The sequence below is a fragment of the Culex pipiens genome, chromosome 3 (genome assembly GCF_016801865.2).
Source record: "Culex pipiens pallens isolate TS chromosome 3, TS_CPP_V2, whole genome shotgun sequence".
Taxonomy (NCBI): Eukaryota; Metazoa; Arthropoda; class Insecta; order Diptera; family Culicidae; genus Culex; species Culex pipiens.
In genome coordinates, this window is record NC_068939.1 from 102,497,252 (window position 1) to 102,519,091 (window position 21,840).

A 21,840-nucleotide genomic window follows, 5' to 3' on the forward strand; every position below is an offset into this window, starting at 1 on the left:
AGAGCTTTTGCCATGTGCGGTAGCGAAATAGTGCCATTCAGCAAAAACCCAAAATTCTGCCTTAGGGTTTGAAAGATTGATCATATTAAACCGATTTTTATAATGTGTTTCATCAGAATAATTGATGATTTGGTACATTTAATTTCAAAAGCAATACCATATACTTCTGATACATGTGGATAGCAGCTGTATCGTCTTCCAAGATTTCGAAATGATTGACAAACAAAAAAAGATTATTGTTCGGACGGTGTCAAAATGAACACTACTGAATAATAACACAACTAGATAATAAATCAGATTAATCGTTGTGATTTTCTTACCTTTTTCCAGTTTTATACTTTCCAGAAATCCTCCTCCTTAATCATGCTTCACGAGAGTTTTGTTCATATTAATTCATAATTTTTAACACGATAATGTATCGTACACTTTTTCTTAAGTTACAAGATCAATTAAAATTTCCTGCTAGCTCTGCGGGAATTCCATTCTGCCCTGTATTGCGTGTCGTTCTTGCTTTGTACTGTGGGCTAGCACACAAATTCACCGTATACAGCAGTTTCCTACAATGGCATTACATTTTTGCCTTATTTGCTAATGATTATTTGGGATGAAATCTTAATTCAATAAATAACCAGGTAGCAGTTATTGAACAGCGTTTCTGAGTGCTTCTAGCATATGCGGCGAATGAAGCTAATGTAGGTAATCTCAAAAACTAAAAACTTTAAAATTCGATATCTCTGGAACGAAAAAAATTCCTTTCTGTCGATAAGTGATTCTTATGTAAAATCGGACGGGGAATACGATGGTGAGGTCAAATTTAAAAAATAAATAGGGTTTTTTTGAGATACGGCCATTTAAAGTTTTCAATTGCGCAATACAGGTAGAAAACATATTTTAATCTAATTTTTAATTTTAATTTTTCACAGAAATGGATTCTACGTCCAACTTCCTTCAAAATTGAGTCTAAGACCAACCCTCTAAGATTTGTGGTTCCTGAGTTATCGTCGTTTGAAGATAGGGGTTTCGCTCAAAAATCGCCAAAAAGTCGATTTTTTGGGAGGGTACAAAAATGGAGGGGGTGGTCCGATTTGGATGAAATTCGGGATTTTTGCATGTTTTGATAGTCTTAACAGCTCTGCCAAATTTGAGCAGAATCGGAGATGGTAATTTTCAAATTTGCATTTTTTCTTGCACACTTCAGGTGGAATGACCCATATCTGAAGTTTAACTTTTTGTCTCAACTATCGTAGTCTGGGATGAACCGGGACAAATGAGACGAATTTACACAGCTGTTGATTGCACTTAAATTTCCATTGATAATTTGAACTTTTTGAAAAAAAAATTTTTTGCCCCCTGATTTTTCAAGCCAACTTTAAAGGGGGGCGATGGTTGTCAGTTTGAACCCGATTTGGAGGATCCTTGGTGTAAAAAGAAATTATGGTATTCTCCCTATTCAAGTCATCTGACCTCTAGCACCAAGTAGGATTTTTGCAATAGAGACCCCAAGTCCAAGTGTCAACAATCAAATTGTCTAAAAATATTGAATTAACCATTGTGGCACCCCTTACAACGTGGTGCAGACCCGTAATGCTATACTAAAGCTATGCTAGAGACCGCCAAGCCCAAGTGTTTTATAATAACTTTGAGAAAAACCAGAAGGTTTCATGAAACTATTGAATAAATTTTACAGGTTCTTCACTCGAGTGAACTAGTAGCTGTATTATATCTTTAAAATCAGTTTAAAACTCATGTATTTAGTTTTAATATTGATTTATGTTATACTTAATACTAGAGTAAAAAGCTTCACCATTACTGAAATAAAACATGTATTTTTGTATTGGATTTTCCCAAAACCAAACAGCTGTTATGGGTTATTCTAGCTCAAACGGATCAGCATTCGTAATCAACTCGTTTTGATTGAGTTTAAATATGACTTCCATAACATGCATGAACAACATGCATAAAATTTTAGTCGCTCCCTATTTTCCGAGGCCATCTATGAATTCTGCGAAATGCCGTTATTTTAAACAAACTGTGTTTGTTGCGCTTATTTTAAATAACTGCGATATAATCCCAAAAGAACAGTTTTCATCCAGATTTGACCTTACCCTCGTGTTCTTGAGGAATTTATACATAGAACCACATTGTAATTCAAAATTGTAGAAAAGTGTTATGGCATATTTTTAGCTTTTTAAATAAATAAATTATTAATTAATTAATTGATAAATTATAATTCAGAGCATAAAATAAAATTGGTCAAAGTCATCAACGAATACACAAGCCAATCACAATAAAAATGATAGAAGTGCTTGCAAATTCTCAATCCACGAAGAGAATGAACTGGAAGGTTCTCAACTGTATTTTTTTATGAACGCCAATTATTTTTTGTATACCTAGTGTTGCGAACGTCGGGAGATCAGGGCGGACACCGATTTCGTGAGCGGGAAAACTCAATAAAAACACCAAATTTTCCATCGCTACAAAACTGTAATTTTATTGCAGTCGTTAATCAACATATAGTTCACAATAACACAAATTACTTACGACTTTGGTGTCCGCACTACCGCTCGTTGCAAACTGTCGTCTACTTCTGATTGTTCTTGAGCAGCAGCACGGACACAAGTCGCAAGCACATACAATAGAACGAAAACACGACGATCTTGAGCAGCAGTGTCCGAGGGGTGCGACACTTGCGTTTTTGCCGCAAAAAAAAGTTAGGGCAGTTTTTTGATGCTTAAGTCAGCTCAAGTCACGTGATTCTGTGTGTAAATACTTCCCCATGAGTTGAAAATGTGCAGACAATTTGTAAGTAGGTGTTTTTAAAATATTTTTTTGCAATTCCGTCGTGAAACTACTTACTTTTCCTGTCATTCTTGAACGACGAAATAGCCTACTTTTCTGTACCAAATATAAAAAAATCGAATAGCAACACTTTTCAAAATAAATGCTGAAAAGTTCTACTTTTCAGCACTGAAAAGGGTGCTGAAAAGTTGAACTTTTCAGCACTTGTTTCGAAAAGTAACAGTTTTCAACATTTTTTTGATTAACGGTTTATTGACAAAATACAAGAAAATTTGACTTAAAATTTAACTCAATGGGTGTTTTTCGGAATTGCAAAAAATGTTGTATGGAACTCGTTGCAAAACTTGATTTTTTCAGCACTCGACGTATTTATCCAACTCGGTGAACCTCGTTGGATAAATGTACGACTCGTGCTGAAAAAATCCTCTTTTTGCAACTTGTTGCATAAACTACTATTTCATCAAAATAAAAATATTTAATTTTCGAAGTAAACACGAAATGATTAGATTAATCCTCCAATAACCGAATAGTTTTTGACAACCCAATGTATTCCCCACACTGGTTTACAGTACTTTATCACTTTCAGAATTGGAGAGAGAGAGTTAAATGTTTGATTATGCTCTTAATCTATCGGTGCCCACATAACTTTAAATAAAGATTTTGCATATTCTTATTTTAATTTTAACTCAGACCGTGATAATTTTGCTATGTAAATAAAAAAGTAACCCTTATCAAGTCCAGCTTACGGTTACTCAATAACGGGAAGCTCAGAGGGTATATTTTCCTATTTATCAGGGATTAGAATTACACAACACAGGTTTCATCGGAGAATGATTTGGATAACATTTTCAGATTTTGAGTGATTTACGTTAGAATTTAACATCATGTTTGAAACTCTATCCCGCCAGCATTTACATTTCCCGCATGTGAACAACAAATCACTAAATATAACAGAGACACCTTTCCCACAACCGGACACACAACTATTGACCAACTCATTCCTGCTATTACGATCCCGACGTGTCTCTTGCATTGACAATCGCGTCATCCACAGTTGCTGTTTGCATACAATTAAAGATAAGAAATTAAAACGGAATAAAGTTATAAAAAGACTATTAAGTTAACACTTTTATTTTCGTGTAATCGTACCTCATTAACTGTCTGCTCTTTTTTTTATCTCCGAGTAGAAACGAATTAGAGTACACTGTACGCTGGAAACTGGATTGCTGCCATTCAATCTGGCCAGAAACACGGCGGCTGAAAATGATTTAAAACTTGAACTAATCGACATCTTTCGTGTGTGTCTCATGATTAATGACGCAGTTGCAAAAAATGCAGGCGGCTGTTATTTTGATTTAAACCGACGACGCGTCGACTTCAAGCAAGACACATTTGTTTTTGCTTCATAGTGCCAGAATTAATAGGATGCAGTTTCGGACCAATCTGACCGGTGCTGTTGTCACGAACCGAGTGCGACTAAATGCACTAGTCGTGTTCTCAATGCCTTGTAGTTATTTGATGAGAATCTTTATAGTGGTGGATTTTCTCAGATGTAATTCCATTATATATTCTCCCAAATTTTTATAGTTAGGAGTCACACAAATAAATATTATACTTTTTGATCAAGTAGTAACTTTACACACTTTTTTGTAATTCCCAATATTTTTGATGAAATTTTATTTCATGCTAGCCTTTTCCAGTTAGACTATTGATATGAAAGAAAAACAAGACAATTGGGTAATAAAGCCCTATGTACAAAGAGTCATTGTACTCAGAAAAATAAGCTTTATCGCTGTGAACAATAATATTAGCAATCTAAGCTTAATTTTAGAACCCAATTGTTATACACTCAAACCCCGATGGTTTGACACCAACTGTTGTCAAACGAACGGGGTCACTTTTTAGTTTGACACCCCTTTTACATGAAGTTAACACACACTACCAAACGTTTGGTTTGATAATGTGCGTGAGCGCCGTGTAAAAAGTGACAGTTCGTCACTTTTTAGTTTGACTTTCACCAACCAACGGGGTACAAACTAAAAAAGTGTCAAACGAAAAGTGACCAACCACCAGTGTAAAATAAATCCTAGATGACTTTCGGGCTAATTCCTTGTATGATGATAATGCTATAAGAAACACCAGACACGCTGTTGGGTTGCTTCAGTTTCTTTCGTTTTGTCTATCCCCTCCCAATGGATGATCGCAAGCGAGGTGAAAAACTGTCTGGCGGTAGAATTAAAGCCGTCCCGGTTGAGATCGTTGGCGCCAGTTGTCCTGCTAACAGCAGGGATTCTCTTCAGAGCAGTTTCGGGGATTCAACACTTGCACTGTTATTTCGATTTTACTACTAAAAATTGTTGCGATACTGCTAAGTATAAATTTGAGCGCACTCTTAAATTAAATTTAATAAGTCAAAGTTGAATAGTAATCGTATTATTAGTCACATCCCAGTTTGAGGCACATCAACTAGAAAAAAATGCTCTCGTGTGCCCTGCTCGATCATTTTTCACTTCTTCAGTTTTGGTTTTCTATAGAGATATTTTGGCTGCATTTTCTATATATATATATATGTATATATAATTAAGGGCCATAAAAACGCCCAGTTTTCTGAACTGATTGGTATCATTTGCCTATATATCATGCATTGGACTGTTATTAAATGTGCTTAGCCGATCATGAAATTATGCTCCTCAAATATGTAAATTATACTACGATTTATAAACTATCGGAAGAAATTTTTCATATACCAGTGAAAGTTTAACGAACCTTGTAAATAAAGTTTTCGTTTCCGGGACCAAATGAACATTAAAGCATTTTTCAATAGGTAAACAGCACATTTTATTGACAAATGTAATTATTGATTGTTTTAAACATTTGAACAATGCTACTGCAGGCGTTTTACTATATCGATAATACTGGATGCAACGTGAAATGAAGTACTTTAATAATTGATTTTCCTATCTCTGTTCATGGTAACGTTTACTCGAATAATTTGCCGGGTGTTGGGGCTAGGTGTTCGATAACACAACGATCTGTATCCCGGAGGGATGGGAGGCGAATCTTCCCGAGAGTCTATACGTTCTGGTAACTGGCCGTAGTCGTCCATTTCGTAAGAGTCCAGATTCAAGAACATTTCACAACTGGACGTTCCACAAGCTCTACTGGTGGTTTTGATGGTATTGGACGTGCCCAAAAGTCTTTGCTGGTGTCGATTGATCATATCCAGTGATATATTTGAAATGTTGTCCAGTAGAATATTTGCAAAGCTGTCTTCCTCATTCTCGGTGATGGGTCGAATCTCACACTCCTGATCCTGGAGCTCGGCTGGTTCCGGTGGTGAGTTTTTCTTGTCGTGAATTTCATATCCTTGGATGAAGATTTGAGGAATGGTTCTGTTAGCGTACGCAGATGCCTCCTCAGGAGTCGTGAAAGATTGACTTTGACCGTTTGTCTTTGCCAGATGCTGAGTGCAAAAGGGTGGTAATTTGCGGGGACTCTTCGCACTCCTAGGTGCCAGTGTCGGTATCCCGGGCGGAATATTCAGATTGACAATCACCAGTGGAGTCTTTGCGGGTTCAGTCGGTTTTCTGGAATAAAAAAGAACCAAGAAAAGAAACATAAATTATACGACTAGAGAGCACTGAATTAAAATATATCAGAGGCTGGTCCTCGATGTCGGTGCCGGGTTCTCATATAGCGTGTGAAAGTTGTTTCACGCTGTTTCGTGAATCAACACAAACTGCTAGCGCCTCGTAGATTAAAAATAATTTGGTCGTATCAACTCCTTTGTTTCCTTCTTGTTCAAGCTCTTCTTGGCGGCAGCAGCAGCAGGGTTCTCTCCAATTCAAACCACCAAAGTGACTCATAATGTCTGCACGTCTTCGCGTTGACCTACAACAAATGCAACATGATGTGTGTTTGGGGCTGATTCTTTTTTTTTTGCGTCTCTTTTATCCTTTGAGGTTTCGAAGGGGGGTTGTGCTGAGCTTGATACCAACCATCAGTTTGTTGCTCTCAAACACACACGCGCGTTGTCTCTGTCTTCCCGTGCTCAATTTGCCGCTGGCCACCAATAGGCAGCACACTCCATTTAATGTCTTCTCATTAGTCGACCCTGACGGCTGTTTTGGATTTCTTGGAAAAAGAGCGGCGCAAACGGGCTACAACCGCGTCAAAACTTATTTACATATATTTTTTTAATTATGTGAATGCGCTATATTGGCTATCAAATATTAGCAATCAAACGAAGCCGCCGCCGCGCGCTATCTGGTTGAGGATTGTCCGCGACGAAACGCGTTGAAAAATGGTTTGCTTGTGCAGAAATGATATATGTCCGGACAAATAAAACTGGATCTAGATGGGTACTAATTCTAGAAAGATATCTCTCTCAATCGTTAGAAAAATAGATGTAGCAAAAGATGAATTCAACAGAAAAAAAGTATTAGCAAAGTGTTGACCGAAATGTCAAGCTCATATATGCCTTAATCCTTCATCGGTTTTATAGCCAAGCAGGTTAAGGCGCCAGTCCTTACTGTTGGTGCTTGTTTTGAGTCCCGTCGGTTGCAACTTTTTTTGTGTTTACAAAAAAATGTACATGAGCAATTCTCTACGAAACCTATTTTTTGTATTTTTTTATTTGGCTGAAACATTGTGGGGGCCTTCCCTATGACCAAAGAAGCCATTTTGTGTCATTGACTCACCCATACAAGTCTCTATACAATTTTGGCAGCTGTCCGTATAAAAATGGTACGTAAATATTTAAACAGCTGTAACTATTGAGTGAATATTTTGATCAATTTGGTGTCTTCGGCAAAGTGGTAGGTATTGTTGAGGACTATTGAGAAAAAATAGGTACACGGAAAAAAATGCAGATTTTTCAATTAACATTTTTTTACACAAAAACTCAATTTCCCAAAATATATACATTTTTGATTTTCGAAATTGTTTGATATGTTATAGGGGACAAAAACCCGCAACTTATGAGCTATAGAGAAGTATGGTTAAAAAATCTGCCACCGAGTTATGATTTTTTGAAAAATAGTGATGTTTGGAAAAATCGAAACTTTATACAAAAAAAAATACCTCAATTTTTAATGAAAAATTTAATTTGCAATCGAAAAGTACTCTACAGATTTATTGGTAAAGGGCTCCGTTTTCAAGATATAGCCACCAAAAGTTTGATTTTAGCGAAATATTTTCAGTTTTTTCGATTTTTTTTTTAAAGTGACCATGAGTGACCATTTCTAAATTTATTTTTTTTAAGTTCAGAAAAATTGCTATGGAATTGTCTAAGAAACATTGAAGATTTGACCTCTGGCTGCAGTGACACCTATTTTTTTAATGTTCAAAAATGTAAGGGGTAGTCCGATTTTCAATGTTAAAACATGAAACTTTCGTGAAATTTTCCGTTCTTTTCGAACACAATATTTTTTTCTTTTAATCAAGACTAACATTTCAAAAGGGCCAAACAAAATTTTGTTTTCGAAAAGGTCGGAAAATTTCACGAATGTTTCATGTTTTAACATTGAAAATCGGACTACCCCTTACATTTTTGATCATTCAAAAAAATAGGTGTTTTTAATAATTTGCAGCCTGAAACGGTGATGAGATAGAAGTTTGGTGTCAAAAGGACTTTTATGTAAAATTGGACGCCCGATTTGATGGCGTTCTCAAAATTCCAAAAAAAACGCCTTTTTTTTTAAATTACCTTTTTCCGTTACTCAACTGTAATTTTTTTTAGAACATGTCATTTTAATGGAAATCTAATGTACTTTTCAAACCCAGAAGGGTAATTTTCTCACTGAGAAAAAAAAATCATTTTAAAATTTCGTGTTTTTTTCTAACTGTGCATGGTTATTTTTCATAATGTAATAATGTTCTACAAAGTTATAGAGGAGACAAAAATTTTGATATATAAACATAAGGGGTTTGCTTGTAAACATCACGAGTTAGCGCGATTTTGCGAAAACAAAGTTTAGAAAAAGTTGGTCGTCGTTGATCATAGCCGTTCATGGTCAACCGCGTCAGACAGAGACGACGAAACAAAGAAAAACGCAAAAAGTAACAATAGCAAAACTTTTTTTTCGTAATATCGCGATTACTCGTGATATAATAAGCAAACCCCTTATGTTTATAGATAACAGTTTTTGTAATTGTCTGCTCTACAATTTTGTAGAACATTGCTACATTCTAAAAATTAACCCTGCAAAGTTAGAAAAAATACGAAATTTTCGAATTTGAAAAATGACCCTTCTGGGTTAATATAGATTTGAAAAGTACATTAAATTTCGATGAATAATACGTTTTTTTCGGAATTTTGAGTACGCCATCAAATCGGGCGTCCAATTTTACATTAAAGTTTCTTCCAACACCAACTTTCTATATATAAATAGTGTAAATATGTCGAAATAAAACACTATTTTTACAAATAAACATCAAAACAATTAAAAAATCAACTAATATTGCAATAAACGTGATTTGTGAAGCTACCAGGAGTCAAATCATCCATTTATTCAAAATTTCATAACTTTTGATTGTTTTTATAAGGCAGGATAAGGGTGACCCGTTCTGCCCCCAAGTGAAGTTTGATTCAATACCTTCACTACTAAGCCTCTAAATGATTTGAAGGTTCCGTTGTTGTTTGATTACCTTCGTAATAGCTCCTAGTAACATTCTAAACATTGAACAAAGTTTTTTTTAAGAACCTCGAAATAAACAAAAAGAAATGAAAAGATCACCCTGACTGCACCTGCTCGCCAGCTACGCCACACGCCAATCATGCAGATCCCCTTCCGCCGTACCAATTACAGCGCCAACGGAGCCATCGTCGGACTGAAGCAAGCCTTCAATAAAGTGTCCGCTGTTTTTGACGTCAGTTTGTCCCGCGATGTGTTAAAGTCCAAGTTTTTATCAGTGTTAAGACGAATGTTCTAGTTTTAGTCTTAGTTTTTAAGTTCATTTGGGCAATAAGTGCCTGTTAAGAAATAAACAAACAAACAAAATTTTGTCAATAAAATTACATTTTTGCTCATAATTCGAAAAATACAATGAATTCAAACGTGGTTTTCGGTTTGATAATGTTATTTGACGTCTTTTATAAGACCCTTGCCTTATCGTTGGTCCAAATTCATTCTAAAGCTCAAATCCAAGGGTGGCCCATTCTACCCCCTTCCCCTATCAACATAAATTGGTAAAAAATTAGAGAAATTTTCCGCATTTTCCAATTATTTCTATGACGTGTCACAAGATAGCACGATAATTTTTATGAGAAAACTGTCTATGTCACTATGCTAGTCTATGCGATATCCAGGAAACGAAAGCGAATTTCCAAAATCGGTTTGAGTATTTTGTAGGATTTGTTTAGTTAAACGAAACGTCCGTCATCATTAACTCATGTTCGACCAAAATTGTCACTGTCACAAGATAGCACACAGCAGACGATCTCGAGAACAAAAAAGAAAACATTACGATAAAAAGTGATAGGATTGCATTTTTTTTTTCAGTAACAACACAACACGTAAAGCAACACGTTTTCATTTCGTCGCTGTCGTGCTACCTTGTCACATGTGCATTTTGGGCCAAGTTGAGTTAAGAAAGTCATTTTGTGCAGCTCACAGTGCCTCAACTTTTGACTTTCACTGACCTCAAATTCAATTTCAATTTAATAAAATATTATATTCAATAAAAACCGAAAAAAATCCGTGCATTTTTGTCACTATTCATATGGAAGAAGCTTCAATCTTGTTGAGCGAGTTGTGGCGCTATAACCACGGTAAATTGTGTCCAGGACATTCGTGGAAATACAATGTCCCATCCACTAGCGTGCACAGCGTGGGGCAACATGGGTCAGATGCCCCACCATCTTCAAAAAAAAATGTTCTAAATTTGGCCAGGGAGGATCCATAAAAGACGCAATTTTCAAAACGTCAATATTATTGCCCCACCTTCCTCGAGAAGCTGGGCACGCTATTGGTTTAAACATACTAGGTATTCCATAACATCATTACTTCCGCCAAAAAACTGTGTTCGATAAGTAAATATAATGAAACTGAAATGATGATTTAATTTGTTTAAATTGTGCAAATTTTAAGAAACTTTAGTTCGACACTTCAATTTAGTTTCACTAATAGTAATAGTTCAAGGACTATTTTTCAATCTTGAACTGTTTTCACCAGTTTTTTTTCGTTCATAATTTAATAGTTTGACAAGAACGCTTCAAAAATGTGTTCACATTGCATTACCATCGGTAGGTTAGATACCAGGTCTTATAGCAACCAAAAATGAACTTTCTGGTGCAACTGCTTGTAATATCGCCTCTGACCGACGATGGCCATTAAAATGTTAATCAAAATATTTTATTTGCTGTCATAATCATAAAACATTTTCGCTATCAAAAGTGTTGCGCGCTGACAGCGAGTAGTGCACACGGAGGACCAACCACAGAAGCTAGCAGCAGTTTCGGTTGCGGGCATCTTTCTATACATAAATTAAACATCTATCAACGGCCAGCTTCCACTATGATGATGCTCCGTGGCAAACGAGCGGTGGTGGTGAGAAGCAGCACTTTAATATCTTTACCTCCCATGATGTCCGGCCGAGAAAAGTGAAGAATCCCTGTCCCTGTCGCTCCCTTCTAATTTTCGCGCGGTGCAAGGACGAATGATTGGCCCTTCGTTGGGTTCACGGGGCGGCTGGATGTGGCGCTCGGTCAATCGCATCCTGCGGCACAGCATCTCGTTAGGCAGGCTGGTTGGTAAGCAATATTTTTCTCTCTTCCAGGAAAAAATGGACGGACCTGCAAAACAAACGAGCAACCAAATGGCTTCATCAGTGCGACTTCTCGTACAATGTTGGCTGGAAGCGGACCAACCAGGAAGGAGAAAACTGCAATCACTGTCTGTTTCTAAAGCGAAATCAATCCACTATTATCGAACTACTTGTTAAAGTAAATTTTCCACCATGTCAATCAATCAATTTTCAAACTTAAAGTTCACCTAACGCCGTGACCTCGTTCGGTCGGGTGCCACCGAGGACCACGATGTTGTTCGTATATAATCTACATGTGCCACCGCTGCCGGCTGCCGGCTGTGGCCGCTGATTGCTGGATGGATGGATGAATGTGGAATCAGATTTGCTTTTCCGTGGAGAAAAGATTGAAATCATAATACGTCAACAGCATGGGCGACTTTAAGTCATCATCCATTGGAGAAGGCTGTCCAGTGTCCAGCAGCAGCAGCAACAGCTTCGTTGGATGTCGTCCTGCCGGACAAAGTAGTTTCAGCTGAGTTGGACCCAAACGGCAAGCACGAGCTGAATCCAACACGTACCCCCGGTGGTATTCTCGTTAACAGTTGGAAGTAGGGATGATAGATACTTAAAAAAAAATTATTCCTTCCGATACTTTAGTAAATTCCTTACAAAACCAGCTTTTTGCGGAAAACTCGAAATTGAACTCAACACACCTTGTCTCTCTGACAAAATAATCTGCAATTTAACTTCTCGACATTTTTTTGATTAGGTACTATAAACATATGAAAGACAATAGCCTATAGGACCTTTTCAAAAAAAAACTCTGGACTTTTATTGGTACGCACTATGCGTTGAAAAATACTAATCGTACTCATAATTAATGAGAGTTCGAGTTCGTTATCGCTCAGTGAAACGTCAAGCTGTTTCCCCTGGAAAAGTGCCCAATCAGCGCCGAAACGTCGGACACAGCATAAACAGCGTTTCACTTTGCCCAGACTGAGAGACCCAAACTAATTGTACTTATAGTTCAAAGTTTTTTTTTTTTTCAAAAATCATCAGTAAAAAGGAATCAAAAGAAATGAAATGAAAATTTATTAAATATGGTATTTTACTAATACACAACATGTTCTTAAAGCTCAATTTCATTGATGTGAACATGACTTGTCGAACAATAATGTAAAGCTCAAATATCCAGAGATTGTTTCCTGGCATGACAGATCTGGAGCGACATTCGATAAAGGCGCATATACCTTCAAAAATAATCTAGAATGTTCGAATTATATTTCCAAGCACTTTTCGCTGCGATTGCATAAGTTTTGATGGTAAACTTTCGTTTAATGGCTCTAGGTAAAATTTCAAAACACATTAATAGATTTGGCCTTGGGCGAAAATTGTATCTCATGATTTTTCATGACCTAAGAAATCACCGACATTTTCTTTTAATCATTAGATTTTATTGAAATTCAAACATGCCGCGAAGCACTGAATGATTATTTTACATTTTTGTCGAACAAACTGTGTTGTCCCACATTAAAATAATGAAATGGGGTAATTCATGAGTTCCAGTCTGCCAAAATGCTGTTAAAATGGCAAAATGAAATTATACCGAGCCACGTAACCTAGTGGTAACGTTTCCGCCTTCCGCCTTCTGGATTTCGATTACTTAGTAAAGGGAAGGAACCTTATACAAGGCGACCTATGGAATGTTAACATGTCAAGGTTAATGCAAATATCCATAGCCTTAACATATTAACATTAATTTAAGAAATAGCCACTGAATCCGCTTTGTAAATGCGGCCCGATCATGGGAAAAAAATAATTCACTGCTAATCGCGCGGCTCTGATTTTGTATGAAGAGTGTCAATGTTGCACGAAGTTTTTGGAGTTTTGTAGCTTTTCTCAATGAATATGATTTTGAATCGGAAAACGGAATGTATTTTCGGATTCTTTAGACAATTTTCCACTAAAGTTAGTAAATAATAAATAATATGTGGTTTCTCAAAATTTATAGACAATTTTAGTCGAACAAATTTCATGTAGAATGTGAAAACTTTTGATTCGTACTTCGAATTTAGTATAAAATGCAATATAAATCGATAATTTTATAAACAAATCTAGTTCTAACAAATTTTAGGAAAAATTCCGACTTTTTAACAATTTTACCTAAAATTTATATGTATTATGCTAAAAAGCTTATAAACTTAGTTAACTAAATATAAAAATTGATTTTTTTCTTAAAATCTATATCAGCTTATGAATACAAAGAGACGAGTTGTTCCTTTAATTCCGCTTCTTCAGTGATGGTACATTTAACGTACAAATAAAGTTTGAACATCTTAAATTTGATTTTAACAAGACTATGACTATCAAAGTCACCCCGGAATTTAAACTAAGGATTTTAACGTAACTATTTTCTTAAACACTATTGAAAAAAGCATTTTTCCCAAATAGTGCATGGAGCTTATGTGGCCTACCCCAGTACATGTTTTAAAAATAATAATCTTGAGAAAAACCTTACCTATTACAAAAACAAATTAAAATCCAATCAAAGTCACCCCGGTTTACGGTAGCATTTTTTTGAAAATTTGCAAGAACTTCAGATTAACAAATACAAAACAAAAATGTTCACACTAAATCAAAACTAACAGAAGACATCTCTAGCGCCTTACTATACAGTGTGAGCGCACATCTTGTCAAGCACGGTGGTTTGAAAATATTTTATCGCTGTCGCTTGGTCGGTTAGAATAAAAAATTATCAACGATATCGAGTTACTTTTTTTTCACCAGTGCCCTAATACATTGCTTTGAAGAGACCACTTTGCTCTCCCTTGCCTATCCAACGTCGCAGCCAACTCTGTGCATACACACAGTAGATCGTGTGTAAAATTCACCATTACGCCGTCTAGGGTTACCAAACAGTCCGAGGGCTCCGGTTAAGGCTGCTGTCGATATGGCTAATCAAATCTCTGGACACTTTATTCAGGTGTTCCTTTCCGACGTCTTCCTCGGCGTTGTCGGACACGTTGCTTCCACGAGTCAAGTAGCACCACGACGAGATTCATGGCGCGATGGTATCAGGTTAAAAGCGAAGGCTTAATTCGATGGAAATCATCTCTGCGCTAATTTGGTTAGATCGAAATTGACAATTGCTAGCAACAGTCGGGAAAGTGCGGTGCGTAGGGAATAGGAGACAAATGGCAAAATGTAATATAATAAAGGTGCGTCCAAACGAAGTGTACAATTTATTTTTTTCTATAGGAAACTCAAGACTCTTATGCCATATTGGGGGATTCAACTGGTTTGTTACGAGAAGTCAATATCTGCGGTAGGTCGTTTTACTTGAATGAATACTATGATTTAGATAATATAGGTAAAATACGCTAAAATGATTCTAATTATAATAATATTTTAAAATCTAATGATAATAATAATATTATTTCTAATTGAAGTATCTAGCCAAGCAATATTAATTTCTCAAGCGATTTGAAAATGTATTTTAAATACAGTGTTTTTTCTTCATAATCGTATCCCAATTTTTTCTTATAATATGATTCATTCATTCATCTGTTTGAATCATTTCATAATGATAAAAAGATGGGCCAATACATAGAGATACAAATTGAACAATTCAAAATCACTTTGCACCGCAACTACTTTCGAGTCCCGATTGTCGCAGGTTGCAACACCACAAAACCGAGCAAAAGATTTGATTCGAGTTCCAGCTGTGGCATGTCTAATCCAAACCATATTTCGTTCCCAAACTGGCAATTAAATTCATCTTTCTCTTTAGATTTTTTTCTGGTTCAGGCTTCTCGATTTTCTCAGGACTCGCCTAGGATTTCTATCGAGCCCGAGTGCGTGTGTGGCTGGTTCGGAATTTTACTTTGACAATGAAAAACGCACTTCATCGCAAGCATCTTCTTGTGACTATTTTTCTAAAAGTTCTTTCTCTTCTTCGTCTAACTCTTGGTTGTGCTTTGGTTTATATGCTTTGGTTGCCGTTTGAGTCCTGTTAATGTGTTTTTTCCTCTTTTACGGTTATTCGCATTTTCTCTCTTTTCGGCACTATAGACGACTTTGGCTGGCGCGACGCCTGGCTGGCATGGCTTAACTGCATGAGGAACCGGCTGGGACCGAGGAGAAAACGCTGCACGGCGAAACTTGTAGGAGTTGTTTTTATGCTTTTATCCTTTGCATTTGCCCAGAGCAGTGAACAGAGTGTGAGAGAGAGGTGTAGCGAAAAAAAATAAATATGCCGAAAATCTTCATCTTCTTTCGAAGCATTTTTCGTTGTATGTTTCACATAATGTGATTTTATACTTATCTATTATGTCTGCACTAGAAAAGAAAACAGGGCCACATTAAGGAAAACATTCTGGATTATTTTTTTTTGCAAAATGAATAAAACTAATTGAATACAATCAGAATGGTATGAAACCATACTGAGCTTGCAAAGAAGTGATCAAAGTACCTGCTTCATGAAGCAGGTTTCCAGTTTTTTTTTAAATTGGTACACTATGATTACGAAAACATAACATCGAAAAAAGTTAGTTTTTAAGTTTACGGAGAACATCAACCACAGCTGTTGCACCAAGATTTCTGTTACAGATATTTTAGTATCTTCAAAACTACGGAACATTTCAATTTATTTTTTTTATTCTTTAAACTGCATTCGAGACAATTTACATCAAAGTTTAACTATTTTTACAATTATATTTGTGCAGGATTGGGTCTGTAAGTTTGTCATTTTTTTAATAAGAAGACTTAAAAGATTTGAGTGTTATGGAACCAGCATTCAAAAGAATATTCTAGTTTATAGGCATTTTTAGCAGAACAAGTTTAATAGTAAAATTTGGATTTTTTTTTAATCATGATTCAAAATTGATTTTGAAGACAGCAAGAATTTATATTACTGTGAAAAAAAAATCTGCAGTGAATTTTCATCGAACTTTTTATTTACTTACGGGTGCACAGCAACCGCGGAAGTTGTTGTATTCTTTTTCCAATACTGTTACATTTACGGACCGAATGCTCAAATAATTTGATTGTCAAAATAGCCAAACTTTGCTGAAAAACCATTAGTGAGCAATAGAATACATACAATACAGTTCCCGTAGTTTTGACGTAATCAATTCAATTTGCACACTTTTAGGCTGATGTTTGTAAGAAGCACAGTGACTATCATAGTCAATCCTGTTTTTAAAATAACAATTTTAAACGAAACATACAGTACAGTACATATTTCAACAATATAAATATTGAGACAAGCCTTACCGTTTGAAATAAAACGGTTACAAATTTATTATTTTGGCCCTCGATTTTAGGTCGTTGCAAATATTTTTCGAAGTTTATGTCCCTCGAATCTGATCAAAGTCAAGGGGAGGGGGGCAAACAAAATAAAAAAGTTAAAAAATGTAAATTACAGGCCACAGTATCAACATTTAAATAAAAAAAAAAGTGTTTAAAAATGCATTTTACACCTGTCAAGTTGTTTTGCAATCATTAATTTCCAAGATTTCTATGTATTGACGAAAATTTTATTTCTGTGAGAAAAAAAAAAGTTTTTACGGCGCTGTACATTGTAATTTCATAAAGGTTCAAAATATGTTTAAACGAGCTCAAACATGCTAAATATGATTATCAATACAGAAAAGGCATTTTAGATTGTTCTCAGTTGATTAGACTTCTAATTCCATTGAAATTTTGATGTTTTTTGCGTTACGGTACATAATTTTTCATCACATCCCCCTCCCCAAATTTTCGAAACATTTCGTAACAGACGACGACACCCCTTCTCCCCTTAACTGCGTCACGTAATAAAAGAACGCTTCCTAATAACCTGCATTCCTCCTAAATGAGGCCCTGCCCTTAGTGGAAATAATATGCGAACAGCTGAACGTAAAATTCCTGGAAAAGGAACATATTTTTGAAGAAGAAAACGAATGAAAACTATCCTAGATTGCAGTTGTGAGAAAACCAGCAAAGATTATAGTTTTTTTTCGTTCGTTTAATTTCCAAAATAGATTATGCTCGGCGTGCCATTGTTTCGGGCGTTCTGGATCCGATGACGATGATGGAGTGCGGAGAGTAGGAATGGGCAAAGGAAAACAATCGAGGACGAGCGAAGCTCGGCAAAAAGAGGAAACTCGGCACAAGCAAAGTGTATACAAAAGTACCAACCAAAAGGGAGGGGATGAAAAAATAAAACCCGGCCGAACAAAATTGATTGCTGATTTCGATCATGCACTTTACGATTGCTTGAGCACACAAGCGCTTCCTGGCTTCGGTGGAACAAACATAGGTGTCATGTTTCTCTCCCCCACCACAAACGTTGTGTATTTTCCCACGATGTGTGCTCTATGCGAAATTTGTTCGTGCAGGTGAATATATTTCCATGCCATCACCCCTTAAGTGATGTTATAGGATATCCTTTTCGTTTAATCACTGCTTAAAAAGAACGTTTTATGCAGATTGTTCAGAGGACCATGACATGCACATGAATAATTATTTTTTTAAATGCTTAAATGCGTAAATTCAAAATCTTTTATTTTAATTGTGAGTATACTGTATAACGTATAATTAAATTCTTTTAACCTTATCGTAGCAGTGCGTGGCCGAATGGTTACGCTGCCCGTTTTGTAAGCGGATGATTCTGGGTTCGATTCCCATCTGCTCCAACCTTCCATCTACTTTTTTATCCTTTTTCTTTTTTTCTTTTTTTTTTAATTCGGCGAAATGTCCATTCGGCGAAGTGTCTCGCACCCATTTTGAGGAATAGGACGAATAAAGAGGCACAAAATCAATGTATTTTTGGTGGACTGTGTATTTTGAAAATAAAAATAATAATTGTAACTAGATTCCAAAACAGGATTCCAATTTGCGAGATAAGTGTTTTAATGTCGCTTTTTCGCCACTGAATTAAACATCACCATTATCACCGCACTATTAGTTTCACGTGGACTTGGTGGTTAAGCCATTAAGCCTTTTTCGCTCACCAGGATTCTCCCACTCAACGAGATCCCTTTTCTTTTTAGAGTAAAGCTATATCTAAATTGGTTCAATAACAATGCATTAAATATTCATTCTCACCCAATTACGCTCCACAGCCAAAATCTCGGTAAAATAATTTACCATAATGATCGCTGTGTGTATTTGGCGGCACTCTGTTGAATCGCGAGGTTTGAAGGAGAAATACTCACCGAAGGAATCAAGTCGACAGGCAAATGACGCGGGGCTCCTTTCTTTGCTTCTCGTTGAACTCGAAGGCTTTGCCGGTGGTCGCACGAACAAACAGCGGGTGGGGAAACAAACGGAAGTGGCAGGTTATCCGACTTTTATAAACACATTTCTTACGGTCCACTTGCTTTCCCGCTCTGCCACTTACGTCCTGGCCTATCCTGCTGCTGCTGCTGGGGAGAACAGGGCAAGAGTTACATCGTGGCGAAATCCCCAAGCGGTAACATTACTCTTTAAAATAAACACTTCTTTCGAGACTTTCCCACTCGCACTGTAAAGTTTGGTTGGTTGGCCTGCGGAGAAAACGAAACCAGACGATGGCGACGAAATGGCTCGATAAAAGCTCACATTTTTCCTTGGTTTTATTCGCAATCGTTTTGGAAAGTTTGAAATATTCATTCGATGCTGCTGAAATATTCATCTCACATTAATATTTCATGATAATTACAGTGAGCCTTTTAAGTTTCAATTTCGTTGATTATTTTCCAAATATTTGGGCCGATTCTGCGAGAAATTCCTATCGACAGCCTGATTAAAAATTGATTACGATACTTGTAAGCGCGGTTCCGCTGGACCAAAAGGAATTTGCTAAATTTAGTCGCAATTAAGAACGGTAATATAATTTAGCTGCGGAATTTGAAACTCGAAAACACCCCACCTTTTAATAGCTGCACAACGCTCAGCCCCTACACCAACTAACTAACTAAGTACGTTCGTTACATCCGAAACCGTTTCTGTTAAGAGCAACGTTCTGCACCGAGCTTCAGTAGCGGAATGCGATGAAATTGTTCCAGCACTGGTTTTCGCGAGTTGGCACCTTCTGCTGCCCGTGGAAATTATCCTTTCAAGCATAATCAATTGCGCTTTCAGTCGATTCCCGAGTGCCAGCCAATACCATATCATGGCAAAGTGCTGTTTATACTACGTATGAAGCTAAACAAGGCATCAACCTTGGCGTCTCCATGAAAATAAACATATTTTAATAAGTTTAACGAATAACTGTAGTGACAATAGCAGATTTTCCAGCACAGCAATTTTTCAGTTCTTTTTGGGCTCCTAAACAACTTCCAAAAGTTTGGTTTAGTTCTCACTTTGCGCAAAGCGATTAAATTTTCTATGGAAAAATCACCTTTCAAGTTATACTAAAACTGGACTCGTATTCGGTTGCTCTAGAAGAGAGTATGGTGCTAACTATAGGGTGATGAGCGGGAATTCCCGGGAAAACGACCATGGTTGGACCCAGACGTGCATCGGCACTCAATAGCACTTCACCACATTTTGAGATGATGGCCTAAGTAAACCGGCAGAGTGAATCTTTGCTCACTGTGCAACACATCAAACTTTAGTTCGATGTCTATAATTATCGTTTTTCACTATACAATGTGCATTACCAACAAATTAATAGTGATTTGAATAACACAAATATTTCAAGTGCTAAATGTGCTATTTAGCACTCAAATAGCACTTCATCGCTAAAACTGGCGAATAAGTGAAGATAAAGGTTTCGGTCGTTCAGTAACTTATAGTGCAATGAAAAAAACATACTTATTGTATAAAACAAATCGATTTGGTGCCTTTGCCAAACCATGGCCTTAGAAAAACTGTCAAGTGCTATTGAGTGCCGATGCACGTCTGGTTGGACCTCCCGATTCCCGGGAAATTCGGTCGAGACTCCCGGGAAATTTTAAACTTATAAATATCGAAGCAAAATAATATAAACTAATCAGAAAAATTCAAAATTGTTTATAACATTGAATGTTCAATGTTCGATGTTCAAGTTCAAATTAACCAATTCTTGACAAAAATTCCAATAATTTTAATTGAGAAAAGCCAAAAACAATGTGGACCCCAAGATTCATCTGGAAAAATATTAACAAATGTTTTCATTTCAAATATTTTGTTTTATTATTTCTTAGGGGGAAAAGCTTTTTCAAGTTAAGTACAATTTTCATGTCTTCTCTCGAGCATAGCAATCCTCATAATATAGTTTTTTGTGATCATTTGGGTTTTCCTGATAACTGTAAGGCCGTTGTAAATATTTTTCAATGTTTATATCGCCCCCCTTCAAAATTGGTCCCAAAAATCAGGGGGGCAAAAAAATTGTTTTCAAAAAAAATACAAATTTCAATGGAAACAGAAGTCTAATCAACTGAGAACAATCTAAAATACCTTTTTCTGCATTGATAATCATATTTAGCATGTTTGAGCCGGTTCAAAATATTTTGAACTTTTATGAAACTACAATGTACAGCACCGCAAAACATTTTTTTCTCGAAAAAATAAAATTTTCGTCAATTCTTAGAAATTTTTGAAATTAATGGTTGCATAACAACTGGACAGGTGTTGAAACCGTAGCCTGTAATTTCAATTTCTCACTTTTTTTTTATTTGATCAGAGTCGAGGGACATAAATTTTAAAAAATATTTGCAACGGCCTAAATATTTTTTCAATTATTATTTACAGTTGACCTTAAACATTACAAAAACAGTTTAATTTGTTGTTTTGAGGCGTTGTTCAACTATAATTATGGAAAATTATATATTAGCTATATTAGCTTTTTTTATTACAAAAATCTAATACCGTAATCTGGGGTGAATCGGGACTACAGTCTAAATAGGGACAGCAGTTTTTAGAGCACTTAAAGCTTTTAAATTTGGAAATGGATGTACACATCTTGTTGGCCAGAGTCTGTTCTAACCAAAACCAACCAGAAAAATCAAAATATTGTGCTCTAACATGGTTAAAACTGCTGTCCCAATTCGCCCCATGTGTCCCGATTGACCCCAGCTTACGGTAACAAGTTTGTGCGACTTTTGAAAAATCACTCAGTGCGAATTAAGATTCGTACATTTTTTAAACTACAATTTTAAGTCTTGAAAAGCTCAAGAAACGATTTTGTATTTGCAGTTTCAGAAAAAAAATCAAAAGGTTTCATATACCTAGTTCCTCAAAATAGTGAGTCTACTTTAATTTACGTTTCATAGAATTAGTTAACTCATACTGTAATAAGTTAATAAGTGTAACTGAATTATTTTAGAAGAAACAATTTTATTACTT

General features: G+C 36.2%; 1 protein-coding gene across 4 annotated transcripts; it reads right to left on the reverse strand.

The window, feature by feature from the left end:
• Positions 1 to 4,914: 4,914 nt before the first annotated feature.
• Positions 4,915 to 19,561, reverse strand: LOC120418280 (uncharacterized). 4 transcript variants are annotated; one of them, XM_052710900.1, is made up of 4 exons: positions 19,442 to 19,561; positions 18,747 to 19,188; positions 11,377 to 11,593; positions 4,915 to 6,386 (listed from the first exon to the last, which is right to left on the reverse strand). In XM_052710900.1, exons 3-4 carry the CDS (start codon positions 11,529 to 11,531, stop codon positions 5,741 to 5,743), a joined length of 801 nt encoding a protein of 266 aa, XP_052566860.1. In that variant the 5' UTR covers positions 11,532 to 11,593; positions 18,747 to 19,188; positions 19,442 to 19,561; the 3' UTR covers positions 4,915 to 5,740. The 4 variants fall into 4 exon arrangements, with proteins under 4 accessions (XP_052566860.1, XP_052566862.1, XP_052566863.1 ...); XM_052710902.1 differs by having other exon boundaries at positions 18,747 to 19,191; positions 19,442 to 19,553; XM_052710903.1 differs by having other exon boundaries at positions 18,747 to 19,076; positions 19,442 to 19,551.
• Positions 19,562 to 21,840: the final 2,279 nt, after the last annotated feature.